Here is a 16,629-nt window from a genome sequence, read left to right as displayed (position 1 = left end):
TTGAGTTGGACACACTTACTTTGGCTGACTCTCTGACTGACTCGCTGATTTTTGGGCTTGCTGGACAAAATGTAAGTGACTCCGAGAGGTGTTTTCCGGCGGGGAGCGGCAAATATGCTCCCCGGCCGCGTTTGGTTAAGAGGCGAGACACACTTACTCTTGACCGGAGAAAGGAAAAGATTTAGTCGGCATCGAGCAGTGCTTCCGGCGGGGAGCGGCAATTATGCTCCCCGGCCGCGGGTTTTCTCAAAAATGCGAAGAAAAAAAAAACTGTTGAGCGAATAACAAAAAAAATTAACAGAGACTTGGGTCTCTATCTGTATCGGCAAAAGTCAGGACGATGTCCTCTGAACTCCGACTTGAAAACAGAAGGAATTATGTCACCTTAGTCAACTGGAAGCCTGCGTTAGCCGTTCTCTAAAATGCCTAGCTTAATTGTCTACGTTTTCCTTGGTGGAGCTGAGAGTCTAGGCAGACAGCCGTGCGGTGTAAGCTGTTCTCTTGCTTCCAGTGGGAACAATTTTCTTCTATGGAAACCAGTAGCCGGCGTAAGATTTGACGGTATAGCTGATGTAATTTATTGTCGTGCCGTTCGAGTCTCTGTCTTGCGGATTTGCCAAGTGACGTAAGGATAGAGCTAAGATATGAGCTCTCCTCCACTTCAAGATGTCCACTCAAGATAAGTATTATTTTTTTTTTTTTTTGGTGTGTTGGAACTTTAGGCAAGTTTTTCCAAAAACGTCCTTAGCAGTAAAAACAACGTCGAATCTAAAATTTAACTCTCAGGCCATAAATTGTTTCCCTTTCCTTTCTTTTAAATCACCAGACAAACCTTAAGTTTTTTATGAATTTAAATGAACAGACTATCAGATGAGGTTAAGATTTTTCTTATTGTGTTGTAATTGAATAAACTGATATTTAATCTGGAACCTCTTACAGTATGTTTTCTTTATATATTTAATATGAACTTTTCCTTTATATCTTGTATATGTTTTATGTTTTCGATCCTCTCACGGCGCGGTCCCAGAATGCATTTTTTTTCACAACGCAAAAAAATGCTGTACACGTTTCACTATACGATCACTCCCTTTAACGGCAAGTAGTTTCATACTTAACATTTAACATTTTTATATGAATTTAAGATATAACATTGGTGCCGTGAAGTAAGATTCATAACATTATTTCCCGGCGTGAACAAGCTATTTAACAATTCTGGTATTTTGCGTTGAAAACTTTAAATGTCGGTTCACGTTTTAAACTGTTGCCACCAAACATTACGGCCCTGTGATATATTTAAAGAAATTAAATAACGAAGATTTTGCATAAATGTATGTATGTTTCTCGCATTGTGATGAAACGACAGTATCTAGAGCCATCAAATTTTGAATAAATACAAAATTTGGTTTCCACCGAAATATGAGCATCTGGAAGCCCATATTTGGAATTGGGAATTTGTTCTATTATCTGTCTCATATTTTGTAAAACTTTAACGAATTTTTTATTAACAAACTCAACGATTTCAAAGAGAGCAATGGCAACACTGTATGAAAAAAAATTATCTCCAGCGCGCGAGATTGCGTATTGGAAATTCTAAAGATATGCTCATTTTTAAATTATTTTGCGATATTAGTGTTGAACTGAATTTTATGGTTTAAGTGCGAAGAACATGATATTTAATAAATAAAGCTAAACCACAAAACGCTGAAAACCACCCCTTTGGGCATTATCTAAAATCTGAAAGCTTTCGGAATTTTGTTTATCAATTTTTTTTCCTTAATAAATAAAATAATTAATTTCCTCTTAAATTACACGCTTCATACAGGTACTTAGAATAAATACAAAATCAATAGTACTTAGCATAAAATTTAAATTTCAATTATATAGTAATATTCAATACTGAGAAAATATTCGCAATGAAGATATTTTGTTTTATAGAAAATACGGACACAAACTTCGTGTTAATAAGTGATTGTTGTGAATAAGTATAAAAAAAAACAGTATTTACTAAATGTCCAAAATATTACCGATAAGAAAATTTTAAAACAATCTGAAAAAAAAAAAATTAGATTTTAACGATCGACCAAAAAAGCTCTTTTAAAGTTTAATTATCGATAATTAAACTTACTGATCGATAATTGTTACTGACAATTATCGATAGAGAAGAGCCAGGGTAAAGCAAAACATTTTCTACGGTGTTAGATGAATGTGCATTTAGCCTAACACGCGAGCGTTATCTATCTTTTGCATATTTAAAGCCTGAAAAAATACAATGAAATGCAATTTGATAAAAATATTTAACATTTTAAATTAGTTTTATACTGAATTAAATACATTTTTATTTAAATCAATCAGATTAAAAAGCAAAAAAGAATATTATTTTTAAAAAATGCATCTGTTACTTTCAAATAGTTTAGTTTGTTAATTTATAACAATTTTAATTTATAACAAATATAATAAACTTAATTAATTTGTTAATTTATAACAAATTAATTAAGGAAAAATAATATATTACGTTTTTTCGTGTGGCAACAGACGCGAATGAAAAGTGAAACAACGCATTTACAGTGTACCAAGAAAAATCCCTATTTGAGGCTAAAAGTCGTTTTTGAAAACACAATGATATAACAGTGAGTTGGCAATAAATGCCATAGAAATTGAACACTTTTAGAAATGTAACGGAAACATTAATTTTGATGGAGGAAAAGAACATCAAATGATTAAAAAGGTACTCATGTAAATGTTTCGAAACGAAAATGCAGAATTTCAGGAAATATTCAAATATTTTCTAATTTGTTTGTAATATTGTTATGATCGAAGAATTTCTTCTAATGAGCATATGGGAGATGAGAAATGCATCCGGAAGCGGAAATTACCAAACACTTCACATGACTAAATTAATTTAAATTGTTCGCATGGTGCCATACATTCTGGTGTCGTTAATTTTGTTTCCCTTTCGAGCTGTAATAATTCTGAACATGAATCTGCAAAAATGGAGCTCACAATACTTTGTCTAAATATTGAGCACAGTCATCAAGAAAGGAAGATTTTGATTAATGTAATCATAATGTAAAAATAAAACTTTAAAATATCATCGTTGGCACAGGCAGAAAGTGAAACTATCATACAATATGTCATTTAATGTGACGGTATCTACATCATATCTCGAAGTTAGGTGATTCCAAAATGGCGGCATCCTAGTCCACGTTCTTCTCGAAGTGCTATTTTATCACGGTATTCGAAGTCCCTTCGATAGACAAAGTCCAATAGAGTTTCAACAGAAGTCAATATCGTCTGGTGATTAATGTAATTAATTGTCAGTATCTTCTTTTCTCGTATTTTCAGCATCACTCTCCTCCTCTTCTGTTCTCGTGAGAAGTGAAACGATATCTCCAACAAGTACTGAAAGCCCGGCTTAGTCGAATCACCATATCGGACCATTTTTCGATGTTTTCCAGGTCGACATCTTCGAAGAATTTTACATTTTCAGTTTTTTGGTACACGACTTCAGTTATTGCCTCAACTTCTTCAAAATTAAATAAATTTCCAATTTCTATATTAGGATGAATTTTTCTCTATGATCGAACCAGTGTTATAGCTTTTATTTTTGACCAAGCGGTTTTCGAAGTGTGCTTGGACTTGCGCATGTTTATTTTTCGTGCACAGGGCTTAGTGTGTGAACGTAGGCACAATCACGCACCGGATAATACGCACCCGGATAATCGAGAGTACAATCATAACAGCATCGTGTATGTCATAGGGGAATTTTTGTTCTACTGAATGTCAAGAAAAATCGAGTATAGAATGTGCATGCATGGACACAGTCACGCACGGATAATTAGAAAATTGGATAATCAGCATCCGGATAATCGAACGTACATCCATAAAAGCAGCGTGTATGTCATAGATGAATTCTTTGTTCTACTAAATGTCAAGAAAAGTCGAACATAGAATGTGAATGCGTGGGCACAGTCACGCACGGATAATCAGCATTCGAATAATCGAAAGTACATGCATTAAAGCACCGTGTATGTCATAGATGAATTTTTTGTTCTACTGAATATCAAGAAATATAGGGATGAATGTGCATTCATGGGCACAGTCACGCACGGATAATCAGCAAATCGGATAATCAGCATTCGGATAGTCGAAAGTACATGCATTAAAGCATCAAATATGTCATAGGTAATGTTTTTCCTACTAAATATCAAGAAAAATCGAGCATAATTATGCATCAAGATAAGTTAAAAATATCAAAATTAACAATAGGAAATAAACCGTTTCTTTACTTAATCTATATTACGTTACTCTATTATATTATACATTAATGTTCATATATTTATAGTGTACATAACGGCACGTTTATATTACATGTAATTAAACGTTTGTTTATATTAACACAATTAAGCATAACTATAAGCTATTATAATGTACGTCGTATAATAAACGTATGTCATATAATTAACGCATCATAATGCCGTATAATAACGCTTATTTTGTACAATAATAATACGTGGCATATGTTATTTTATTCCATAAAAACCTTTAGTAGATTAAGAATAATATTAGCATGTTCAAGCGCAGTATCTACAGTATTTCCTTAAAGTGATATTATGAATAAAGCTCATATATTTCACTTTCTTGAAGAAACCTAATGCCATTTAAGTAACTCGAAAATCACATGAAAGTTTCAACTGAATTCATTCAAACTGAAATAAAACTGATAAATGGCATAAGTCATTAATTTAATCAGAAAAGTATTTTGTTTCCCAAACTGCAAAGTAATACTACCATAAAACTGTCAATACTGGCAAATTTAAAATGCTAGCCTTCCATTTCATTTTATTTTCTCAATTTTATTTTAATTATTCAATTTCGTTTAATGCAACTCTGTTTTAATCTTATTCCAAATCTCATTTCAAATAAATCAAAGTTGTAAAAGAATGTCTCTTTTTGACATGAAGTGACATTCAAGTGAAATGGAATTGGTTTAATAAAACCATCATCGATTTATCGTTTTTACTTCCTTGTACGAAGTAAAAAGGAAGTATTGTAATCGCGAAAAGCTTCAAGCAGCATATTTCAACGAAAATATCCACGTTGACCGCTTTCGAATGCAATTTAATGATGTTTTTGCGTAATATCTATACGTAAAGGACAGAATAAAAGACTCTTTTCCTCCAAAAAAACTAAAAAACTGCTTTAAAATGAATTCTGAAGAGAATTTTTCGTGGCGTCTGTACGAACGTATGTACGTACGTATCTCGCATAATTCAAAAACGAGTAGCCTCAGAATGTTGAAATTTTGTATATAAGACTACTATAACATTTAAATGTGCATCTCGTATTTTGGTTTCAATCGGCCGTGCCAAACGTATATAAATATATTTATAAATATATCCACTCTGTGATCTCAGTGATCTCAGTTTCTTTACTCTTATATGTTTGTAAATTGTAAATTTTTTTGCTTTGAAAATGATTGAATTATGTTGTTTTTATCTTCCGGTTAAAGTTTTTATGCCTTTCATAATTCTGGAAGCAACATTTGTACAATTATCAACAATTTGAAAGCTGTTTAAGTGCGGTTAAGTTTTACATAACATGGCGGACATATTTGTTTACATTTGAAACAGCGGAATTGTAGATTTGTTGCCAATCTAGAGACACTAAGCTTCGAAACACAAAAATAACGCCTTCATTTATTATTGCGAATTAAATCATGCTTAATCCTGTCTGGAATTTTTTCGAGGAAATAAGTATTTAAGATTTACTTGGTAATTTTGAATACAGATATCTTGAGTTTTTATGTATTTTTGCCTTGTCGCGAAGTGAAAACTGAATTAATTGAATGAGAAATACTCAATCGTCTGATAAAAACTGTTTCTTTTTCGTTTTGTTTGTTTAATTTCTTTTATACATTGTTCTAACTTTGTTATAGTATTTGAATGGAACATGTGGCAACGATTAGATAATTCTTTAAATGATATAAATTTTGTGCATTCTGAGTTATAATATGAACGAAATATAATACTGTTAAATAAACCTAGCGCCAGAGTGTCGCTATTGTAAACAAAATGAATTTTAAAGAATGCATTTATTCTATTGTGGTTTATGCGCTGTCGGGGAAGTAGGTTTAATTCAATCTAATAAGTTAAATGAAATGCAAGAAAAAATGCGTATAATTTAATTTTCCGTACAAGGAAGTCATGTGGTGTACACATCAGATTTTTTAAAACACAAATGGAAATGCATGTTATGAATTCCTGTACCCAATAAGATGTTAAAGAATTCTGGGATATTTATTCTAGTCTGTTACTTTAAAATAGGAACTTCAATACTTTTTTCCGCTTTTTAATTTAGCACGTAAAGACGGAAACAACTGTGGAATAAAAGGCAACTCGCTTCACATTTTTCCCTTCCACTTCATTTCAGATTACAGTATTTCGCTTCATGAAAAGCATGCAAAAGAAGACTTTTTTAAAGTGCTGGCTTAAATGAGGTGTATAAAATATATTCTGTGCGGTGATGAGCACACGACCCACATAGCACAAAAACATCCTTCAGGATATCCTAACGATATTACTCGCGGTATAAGCGTACATCCTCAGGACATCCCGGAATATCCCCCCCGAACCTCCTAAACACATCCTCCCAAATACTTGATGTCACATCTCAGGACATTTTGTCCAATCAACAGCGTACAGGATGTTACCAGAATCTGAAATCCTACTTACTACGTCCTCAGGACATCCCGCAATATCCCACTAACTTCCTAAACACATCCCATTACATCCTCGGAACATCCTATCTAGGTACCCCATCGACACCGTACGGAATAGTATTAATATTTAAAATCCTAGCTACTACAGCTTCCGGACATCCTGCAATATCCCAGTTTCTTCCTAAACACATCTTCCCGAGCGCTTAATGTCACATCCTAGTATATCCTTAGGACATTCTGTCTAGGTCCCACCGACTACATATGGGATGTTATCAGGATTTGAAATACTAGTTTCTATATCCCGGAATATCTCTTTACGATTGCAAATGGTGAGTATTGCAATGGCACTGAAGGGTCTATTTCAAAGTAACATTCTATGGCTAGGGATTATAATTGCTGCTTGAAAACTGCCTACTTCCATCCACTTTCGTCTCATACTTCTTAATCATTCGATGAAAGACAAAGAAGAATTTATATTATGAAATGGCATTGGAAAAGAGAACCGTAGAGATAATTTTTGAGATAAAAGATAATGCGCATCAAAGTTTAAATTTATCTTGTCTTTTTTTAGTTTTTAATGTTCTTTGCATTTAGATGGCATCTCGTCATTTTGGTGGTATCATAATCATCAGCCTCAATTACAGAATACAGCGCCCTCAGTATCTTATTGTCCTCCGTTGATATCGGAAGTATCTGGTCACCGATATTATTATCGTCATCGTTTGTTTTTGATGTTAACCTGGGAAAAGGCGTCAAACCTTGTCGTCTTACAGGGGCGTAGCTAAAGGTGGGAGAGTGAGGCGGTTTACCTCAGGCGACACCTCTTTCGCTTATCACGTCTTTAGGGGCAGCACCTTTTGCGTGAAACATCGTTTTATAGGAGGTATTTATGTGGATCGTCGAAGCAGGTAAAAAATAAATAGATTCTTAAAAACTGACACGCGAAATAAAATTGAGAAAAAAAGATTCTTTACTCTACATAATGTATTCAAAGATATCTTCACTAAGATTTCAACAGTTACACATGGTTGTTATACCTTTTGTATTCCAACCCAACTTTTTAATGCGAATTACCGAATATCAACTTAATTATGAACACAGTCAGGTCCGATCCCAGCTGGGGCGCAGGGGGGGGGGCAAGACAGCGCACAGCACGTGGGCGATGAAATGATTATCAAATAAACAAAAGGGCGGCCAATTTTAATTCGCACATGGGCGGCCGACGGTCTAGGATCGGTACTAAACATAGTAACTTTGAAAAGGTAGAATTCCTCATTTCGAAAGAAATATTTCAGAGTTTCATTTCCGTTTTTGGTAGGGACATCGAACGAGGAAGGGCACCCTTTTTGAATTTTTGCACTTTATTCTAAAATATAACCACCATAACAAAGTTCCAGATAACTAGCGCGAACTTTCTTCTACACTGCTGTAAGTATTGCTAGTTGTAAGAATCGTTCTCTAAATAAATTCATTTATAAAATATTTCAGTACTACAGATGCATACTTTGATTTGATAAAACTCTATCCACTGTCTACATATCAACAAGAGCAATTAAATAGATCTCTACGATGTCACTGCGGAGTTGGTGAAGAAAAGAGAACAAGCAAAATGCTTATATAATTTTAAGATGTCGAAAATAAAGTTTCTCTTCAAAAATATATATTAGAGTTTTAATATATATTTCCCTACATGTCATTTAACTCTTTTTGTAGTCATCGGTTCATATATCAAGAGGGGTTTTCTTATCTCTCCCAACCGTAAGCGGTTGTTGAAACTTAAGCACTTCTTTGGTTCCTGTTAAAAGGGTTCTTGTGCATTTTTCTAAATTATAAATTCAACTCTTTTAGAAAAGATGTTTCTTAAAATGCTTAATTTAAAACTGCAAATAGTGGATATTTTATAAATTTTGGTTTCTCCTCAGAGGCAATCTGGCCAATGCCTCTTCATCTAAACTCGCCTAACGAATTACCCCTCCCTCCCTCCCCAGTCCCGAATCGCTTGCAACATATAAATTGACCCCCCCGCGAGTGGTTCCTTTGTCGTGTTGGTAACACCACAAAAGACCACTGAACAATTAAAGATAATGTCTATTCAAAATTCAATGATGCCATCTCTCAAGATTTGATTGCTGCCCCTTTTTTAACACAAAATTTTACTTTAAAGTTCTTCAGTGTTTTTAGCATTTTTCACTGCATAAGGCAGGTTTTCTTTTGTTCTTTTGACATTTCGACACTAAATTTATACCACTTGGCGGAACCCCTCTTTTGATGATAATTTAATCTTACTTGATGATGTTTGGATAAAAGTCAAGAATCTAAGTGCCCTGCAAATGAACCCTTCCTTGCTGATATCAAGAGGAGCGACAATTCCAGGGATCACCCCAAGCGGGAACCTCAGGTGCCGACCAGGGTGGAAGAAATTCTAGCTATGCCACTGCCGCCGCCTTAATGGTAGTACAATCGTCACCTGCTAATCTCAGCTGTCTTTTTTTTTAAACTCCGGTAGCCGCGCTTCTGGGGCGCCAAAGAGTTCTCAAATTGTAGAGTTGCGGGTTCCGGACCATACCCGAGTAGTCTTAGTAAGCCGGCCGGATGTTCGGATCCGCTATCACCTGCAATGCAGATTTAAGCAAGGTAATCTCACATACCTCGTCATCATCCTGAACAGTTGGAGTGATGTCTTCAAAGTTGGGACTTCTGGACGATCCCTCGATGCTTAGACCATGCCTTGTTTTGCCACCACATAATGTGCACCTGTTCAACTCTTGGGATGTAGTTTGCACGGCCAAAGATTTGGGGAGGCGGTCATCAGCAAGCATGACGTCATTGTTATCACTGCTTCCAGGGGATTCATTGCTGCTCTCGTAATCCGAGGTGATGTTGACTCTCCGAATGGAAGGCAGTGGCGGCAGGGGTTGTCCACCCTCCTCGTCGTCCTCTGTTGTCTCGGCGTCCGCCTCCCCCCGTTCCTCCATTCTCATCTGGAACAACTGCGCACGTTAGGCAGGTCATTAAGAAAAACAACTTTTATCATTTACAGAGAATTTACTACTGTAATATATAAAAAATGCAATTAATTTGGTTATTATTATTATTTAAAACTGAAATGAATCTAGTTAATGATGAATGTGGGAGGATGATGGGGACACTGAAAAAAACCAAGTGTCCCCATTCATCGTCAACTGAATTAAACTGTAATGCACTTAATTATTTAATTATTAGTCTGATACAGTAAGAACTTTTTATCGTTACTTCCTTTTAGGAAGGAAAGAATGTAATATGCTCGCGAAAATAAATTGGGTTATCAGATTTTGTTATGTAGAGAAATTACCGGATAGCGTTATAAAAATTATGTGAATGATTTTCTGATTTATGGAAATCTTAATTTCTATTTGATTATGAATTATTTATTTTAAGGCTTTAATTTTGGGGAAAAACAGATGCTTCTGGAAATATTATTTAGTTTAAAAGAGTATTATTTATTTTCCTCTATTTGTAAATCTTGTACAAACTTTTATTCATTGTGAAAGAAGCAGGGAAAGGGAGGCAATTTTCGCCAAGTCATGATTTCGCGCGCTTTAGAATGTTCGAGAAAGAATTTTCATTGTTAGTTGACCTTAAGAGAGGAAAGTACGTGACGGAAAGGTCAAAGGTTGCTACTTGTCTTTCAATGTAAGTCGTTCAGGTTTTTGGCGATTGAGGGTCCGGTTGTTGGCTAAGTGAAGAAGGCCGCGCATGCGCGATCACCCTTATTTCCGCATTCTGGAGTTGAAAACGAAGATTTTGCTATAATTAAGGGGGCGATAAGTGAAGCCATAGTGGGAACCCGTTTGGTGAAGGAGAAGAAGGAAATTTGAGTTGGACACACACTCACTTTTGGCTGACTCTCGGACTGACTCGCTGATTTTTGGGCTTGCTGGACAAAATGTAAGTGACTCCGAGAGGTGTTTTCCGGCGGGGAGCGGCAAATATGCTCCCCGGCCGCGTTTGGTTAAGAGGCGAGACACACTTACTCTTGACCGGAGAAAGGAAAAGATTTAGTCGGCATCGAGCAGTGCTTCCGGCGGGGAGCGGCAATTATGCTCCCCGGCCGCGGGTTTTCTCAAAATGCGAAGAAAAAAAAAACTGTTGAGCGAATAACAAAAAAATTAAGAGACTTGGGTCTCTATCTGTATCGGCAAAAGTCAGGACGATGTCCTCTGAACTCCGACTTGAAAACAGAAGGAATTATGTCACCTTAGTCAACTGAAAGCCTGCGTTAGCCGTTCTCTAAAATGCCTAGCTTAATTGTCTACGTTTTCCTTGGTGGAGCTGAGAGTCTGGGCAGACAGCCGTGCGGTGTAAGCTGTTCTCCTGCTTCCAGTGGGAATAATTTTCTTCTATGGAAAACAGTAGCAGGCGTAAGATTTGACGGTATAGCTGATGTAATTTATTGTCGTGCCGTTCGAGTCTCTGTCTTGCGGATTTGCCAAGTGACGTAAGGATAGAGCTAAGATATGAGCTCTCCTCCACTTCAAGATGTCCACTCAAGATAAGTATTATTTTTTTTGGTGTGTTGGAACTTTAGGCAAGTTTTTCCAAAACGTCCTTAGCAGTAAAAACAACGTCGAATCTAAAATTTAACTCTCAGGCCATAAATTGTTTCCCTTTCCTTTCCTTAAATCACCAGACAAACCTTAAGTTTTTTTATGAATTTAAATGAACAGACTCTCAGATGAGGTTAAGATTTTTCTTATTGTGTTGTAATTGAATAAATTGATATTTAATCTGGAACCTCTTACAGTATGTTTTCTTTATATATTTAATATGAACTTTTCCTTTATATCTTGTATATGTTTTATGTTTTCGATCCTCTCACGGCGCGGTCCCGGAATGCATTTTTTTTTCACAACGCAAAAAAATGCTGTACACGTTTCACTATACGATCACTCCCTTTAACGGCAAGTAGTTTCATATTTAACATTTAACAATATAGGAATTTAAGATATAACATTGGTCGAACTTCAAGATGTCACCAACCAGATAAGTTATATATTTTTTTATGTGTTTATTCGATCCTCTCACGACGAAACTTTCTTCATAACAATTTCAACAGATATAACCATTTTGACCGTCTCCGGATCCAAAGTGACATTCTTTTGCATATGAAATCTTTACAAAGGACTCTATTCTCAGACGAAAAATGTATATTTTCGTGACATCTATACGTACGTATATACATATGTATCTCGCATAACTGAGAAATGGTTAGCCGTAGAAAGTTGAAATTTTGAATATGGGGCTACTGTAACGTGTAGTTGCTCATCCCTCCTTTCATTGAAATCGCAAGTACCAAACGCACATATATATAGCAAATGAGTTACAAACTTTCAGGAAGGCTAGAGTAGACCTAGACGATGAAAAACACATTCCGATGCATGGTCTGAAACGCTTTCCTGGCGCGGTAGTAAGGACACAAAACACAAGAAAGGAAGGACACGAAAAGCGTGAGAATAACAGAAACCAAGAAATAAGAACAAAACAAATGATCGTCATCAAATAAGGTGGATGGACGATCTTCTTTGATGATGAAAGGTAGATGGACGATGATGAAAGGTAGATGGACCATCCTTTACGATCCCATGTTGAGAATACGTTTCAGACGTATTCTCAACATGGGATCGTAAAGGATGGTCCGGTGCATTGGGCAGCTAGATCACCAGACCTCACTTACATTGACTACTTCCTCTGGGGGATTACGTCAAGACTTTGGTATACGTAAGCCCCATTAGAAGTGCTGAGGAACACGCATCGTGGCAGCTACTGGGGAAGTCCGGGACATGCATGGTGTTTTTCAGAACATCAGGTCTTCCATGTACCGGAGATCTGAGGCCTGGATCGTAACTTTGAATAGCTTCTTTGGTGACGATAAATAAGGCGGATGGACGATGTTCTTTGATGACGAAAGGTGGATGGACGGTTCCATGTTGAATATACGTTTCAGGCGTATCCTCAACATGGGATTGGCAAGGATGGTCCGGTGCATTGGGCAGCTAGATCGCCATATCTCACTTACATTGACTATTTCCTCTGTGGGGGTTATGTCAAGACATTGGCATACGAAATCCCCGTTAGAAAGGCTGAGGAACTTGTTGCACGCATTGTGGCAGCTACTGGGGAAGTTCGGGACATGCGTGGTATTTTCCAGAACATCAGGTCTTCCATGTACCAGAGATATGAGGCCCAGATCAAAGCCCTGGATCATAAATTTGAATACGTTCTTTGATGACCATCATTGTCTATCTCAGTTCTTCTTTCCTGATTTCTGCTACACTAAGCATAATAAATGTTTCCTCACCCTGTTCACGTTCTTCCCTTCTTGTATTTTTTTATATTACTACCGCGCCAGGAAAGCCTTTTCGACCATGCATTACTGGATGATTTTCCATCATCTAGATGTACTCTATCTCTCCTGAAAGATTCAAACGGTAGTTTTAACGTCATACGTGATTTAAGCTGAGCTTTGTTGCTAAGCAACAACAGCTTGTTACGACACAAAATATGGTTTAAGGAATGTGCCTAAAAGCTGCAAATATTCAAATTTATGTCAAGTTGGTATACGGAACACCAGTCACAGTGGAGCAGATATTGGTCGATGACTTTGCAGAGTCAGCTGCACATTTACGCACGCGCAACTTTCCTTCTCCTAACTGGCTACGTCTAAAACCCTGCTAAACAGGTGTGAATGGTCTTAATGACTCTTATGCCTTAAATCACAAAGTGTTATGACAACAAAATCGTCGTCTGAACGAAGCCTAAGGGACTGCCACATCCCCGTAGCATTTGGATGATCCATAGTTCGAATCTATATGAGCTCAGTTGTTTTATCGCGTTCCCAGTCTTTGAAAAATCTAGTAAGTCTCTACATTATAGGCTTTGACAGCTTTTCAGGAAACACCTTATAAGGTATTTCTCCTGCCTTCGTGGTGTTTACTGTAATCAGGTCCCCTGTGGAAATGGGCGGTGCCAAAACCAAAAAGCTATATAATGAACATAACTTCTTGCACTGTAAATAATCTGTAACCATATGTTAATGCTATGCCTTATGTGTCGAAGCATGCTGTAACAGTATGACGTTCTATGTCTTATTTGTTGTTAGTACTATGTCCTATGTATACCGTAATCAGGTCCTCTGTGGAAGGGGCGGTACGCTAGAGAGGTAGTGCATGGGGGCTATACCATTTTTGTCAATGGCGATGGCGTGGTGCCCCTTGTACTTGTTCCTGTCCTGTTCTGCCTTCGTGGTGTAATGGTCTGCACCCTGGGCGCGTATTCCAGAGGTCCGCAGTTCGATTCCCGCCAAGGGCGTTGCTCATTTTTCTTCGCTCCCCCAAAAATACCTAATATCTCTACAGTGGGGTCCGAACTAAAAGGGTGGTGGGTGATGATCCTCTACAACCAGGATTTGGCGATTGGGTCCCCTAAAAGGTGTCCGCCGATAACATCGCGGACGAAAACGTCGCGGAGAAAACAACGCAAGGCGAAAACATCGTGCTACAAAACATCGTGGGAGAAATCATCGCAAAGAGAAAACATCGTGGTACAAAACATCGTCGTCGAAAATAAAGCGGTTCAAAAACTTCGCAGTTTAAAAACATCGTCGTCGAAAATATCGTGGTAAAAAAATAAAGTATCTACAAATCATCGCATGACGATAACATCGCAGACATGCTTTTTCCATACATGCTTTAATAACTGTAAATGAATATTCCCATAAAGATTTGTAAGCGCAAAATGTAAAGAAGGATAATTTTTACTTTCACATCTTTTATTAACTAATAAATTTTTTCTGAAAAAGTAAGAAGGAAACTTAAGCATAGAAAATTAAATGCAACTTATATATTATACTTTTCACGAAAAATTTCCAGTAAAAACTCTATAAAAAATTATTTATTAATGGCCTTTGTTAGTTAACTATGTCGGTTTAAAATTCTATTAATTGCTATAAGTTGCATTAATTTGCTATGTTTAAGTTTCCTTCTTACTTTTTCAGCAAAACATTTATTAGTTAATAAAAAAATGTGAAAGTAAAAATTATCCTTCTTTCCATTTTGCGCTCACAAATCATGATGGGAATATCCATTTACAGTTATTAACGCATGTTTGCGAAAAGCATGTATGAAAAAAAAGCATGTCTGCGATGTTATCGTCAAGCGATGATTTGTAGATACTTTATTTTTTACCACGATATTTTCGACAACGATGTTTTTAAACTGCGAAGTTTTTGAACCGCTTTATTTTCGACGACGATGTTTTGTAGCTCGACGTTTTCGCCTTGCTTTGTTTTCTTCGCGACGTTATCGTCCGCGATGTTTTTGCCGCGATGTTTTCGGCTGTAACCCCCCTAAAAGCCCCAGTCGTCCTTTAAAAAGGGGGAGTATAGGGAGTATATAAGGTATTTCTCCCGCCTTCTTGGCATGCCTTCGTTATGTGGTGGTCTGCACGCTGGGGACGTATTCCAGTGGTCGATGGTTCGATTCCCGGCGAAGGTGTTACTCATTTTTCATCTTTTGCTTCGAAATAACTTAATGACCCTACAACCTGAACCAAACAATGGCAGGCCTAAGCAAACTGACTATACAAAAAAATTGACAATCATGTCCAAAGATTTTGCTGCTTCAATTTAATGGCAAGTTAAATATATAGAAGGATGCACGGGGATTTATATATGTTAATAAAATACACTTACAATGAAAATTCTTACTAAGCAACTACTTTAATACGAAACAATAATAATTTTTTATTCCGTCGCGGCAAATGAATATTATTTCTTTACACAAGTCCCAAGATGCCCCATAAATTTCTTCCCATAAATAACGACGCTTGAATAAAACGCTTCGTTGGAAAAGATGATTACATCTAAACTCAACTTTTTAATAACAAATGAAGCCCCAGTTCCTTCTATTTCGTATTTAACTTCCGATTAAGCTGAAACGTGAAAGTTCGGTTAATTTCCCTAGGCGGACTGCGTTGTGTTTCTTTCTTTCTTTTTTTTTTTTTTTTTTTTTTCACCAGCGTCTAGCCAAAGATATTTTGAGGTATATTCAATAGTTTGATATACATTAATTTTTTATCAGTTCAAATGCTAAACTCTACATTTTGCTTTTGCTTTCATGTTATGTAAATGAGTAAAATTACCAGTAGTCGTCGGTGTAACTGAGGAATTTAATATAGCCGTCTGGTGTTTTATAGTTTTTTTCACCTGTACATTTTCCCATCATCATTTATTGTTGCAAATTCATGAGGATATAGAGTGTGCGAAAATGTTCTGAATTTTATTTCCTTAAATATCGGTCTTGTGAAAATGCTTTTAATTGCAGTCTAAAAAATCAAAGAGATCTCACTGTGAAATAAATAAAAAGGTAAAATAAAAAATTTAAAAAAAAATAAATAAATAAAAAATTTCAGATTTTATATTATGCCCAAAGGGGTCTTTTTAAAGTTTTGTGTGTTAACTTTATTTATTAAATATCATGTTCTTCGCATTTAAAACATAAAATTCAATTCAACAGCAATACCCAACATATTTAAAAAGAACATATCTTTATAATTTCCGATACACAGTTTCGCGCGCTGGGGATAAACCGTTTTCACCCGTACAGTGTTGCCATTACTCGCTTTGAAATCGGTGAGTTTGTTAATAAAACGTTCGTTAAAGGTGGTTTAAATAAATAATAAAAAATATTCCAAATTTGGGCTTTCAGATGCCCATAGTTGTGGTCCACGTTATTCAAAATCTGACGTTTCTTGGTACCGCTGTTTTTTCACAATACGGGAAAAATACATATACATTCATGTAGATTCTTCGTTACTTAATTTCTTTAAATATAATACAGGGTTGTAATATCTGGTGGCAACAATTTGAAAAGTGA

At 36.2% G+C, this 16,629-nt stretch overlaps 1 protein-coding gene across 4 annotated transcripts in view; it reads right to left on the bottom strand.

Annotated features, from left to right (window-relative positions):
* LOC118187013 (cGMP-inhibited 3',5'-cyclic phosphodiesterase 3A-like) overlaps window positions 1-16,629 on the bottom strand; it is an 881,882-nt gene that overhangs the window by 465,867 nt on the left and 399,386 nt on the right. For 2 of the 4 annotated variants that reach the window (XM_085822827.1, XM_085822829.1), the window contains exon 5: window positions 9,367-9,708. The exons of 1 other annotated variant lie outside the window; for it this stretch is intronic. In XM_085822827.1, the coding sequence (XP_085678953.1) occupies window positions 9,367-9,708 (342 nt within the window). The remainder of the gene's footprint in view (window positions 1-9,366; window positions 9,709-16,629) is intronic. One more of the 4 variants, XM_085822828.1, reaches the window with a different exon arrangement.

The sequence above is a fragment of the Stegodyphus dumicola genome, chromosome 8 (assembly GCF_044657685.1).
Source record: "Stegodyphus dumicola isolate Sdum_Otavi_A_Nest chromosome 8, ASM4465768v1".
Lineage (NCBI taxonomy): Eukaryota > Metazoa > Arthropoda > Arachnida > Araneae > Eresidae > Stegodyphus > Stegodyphus dumicola.
This window is presented reverse-complemented; position numbering and strand designations above follow the sequence as displayed.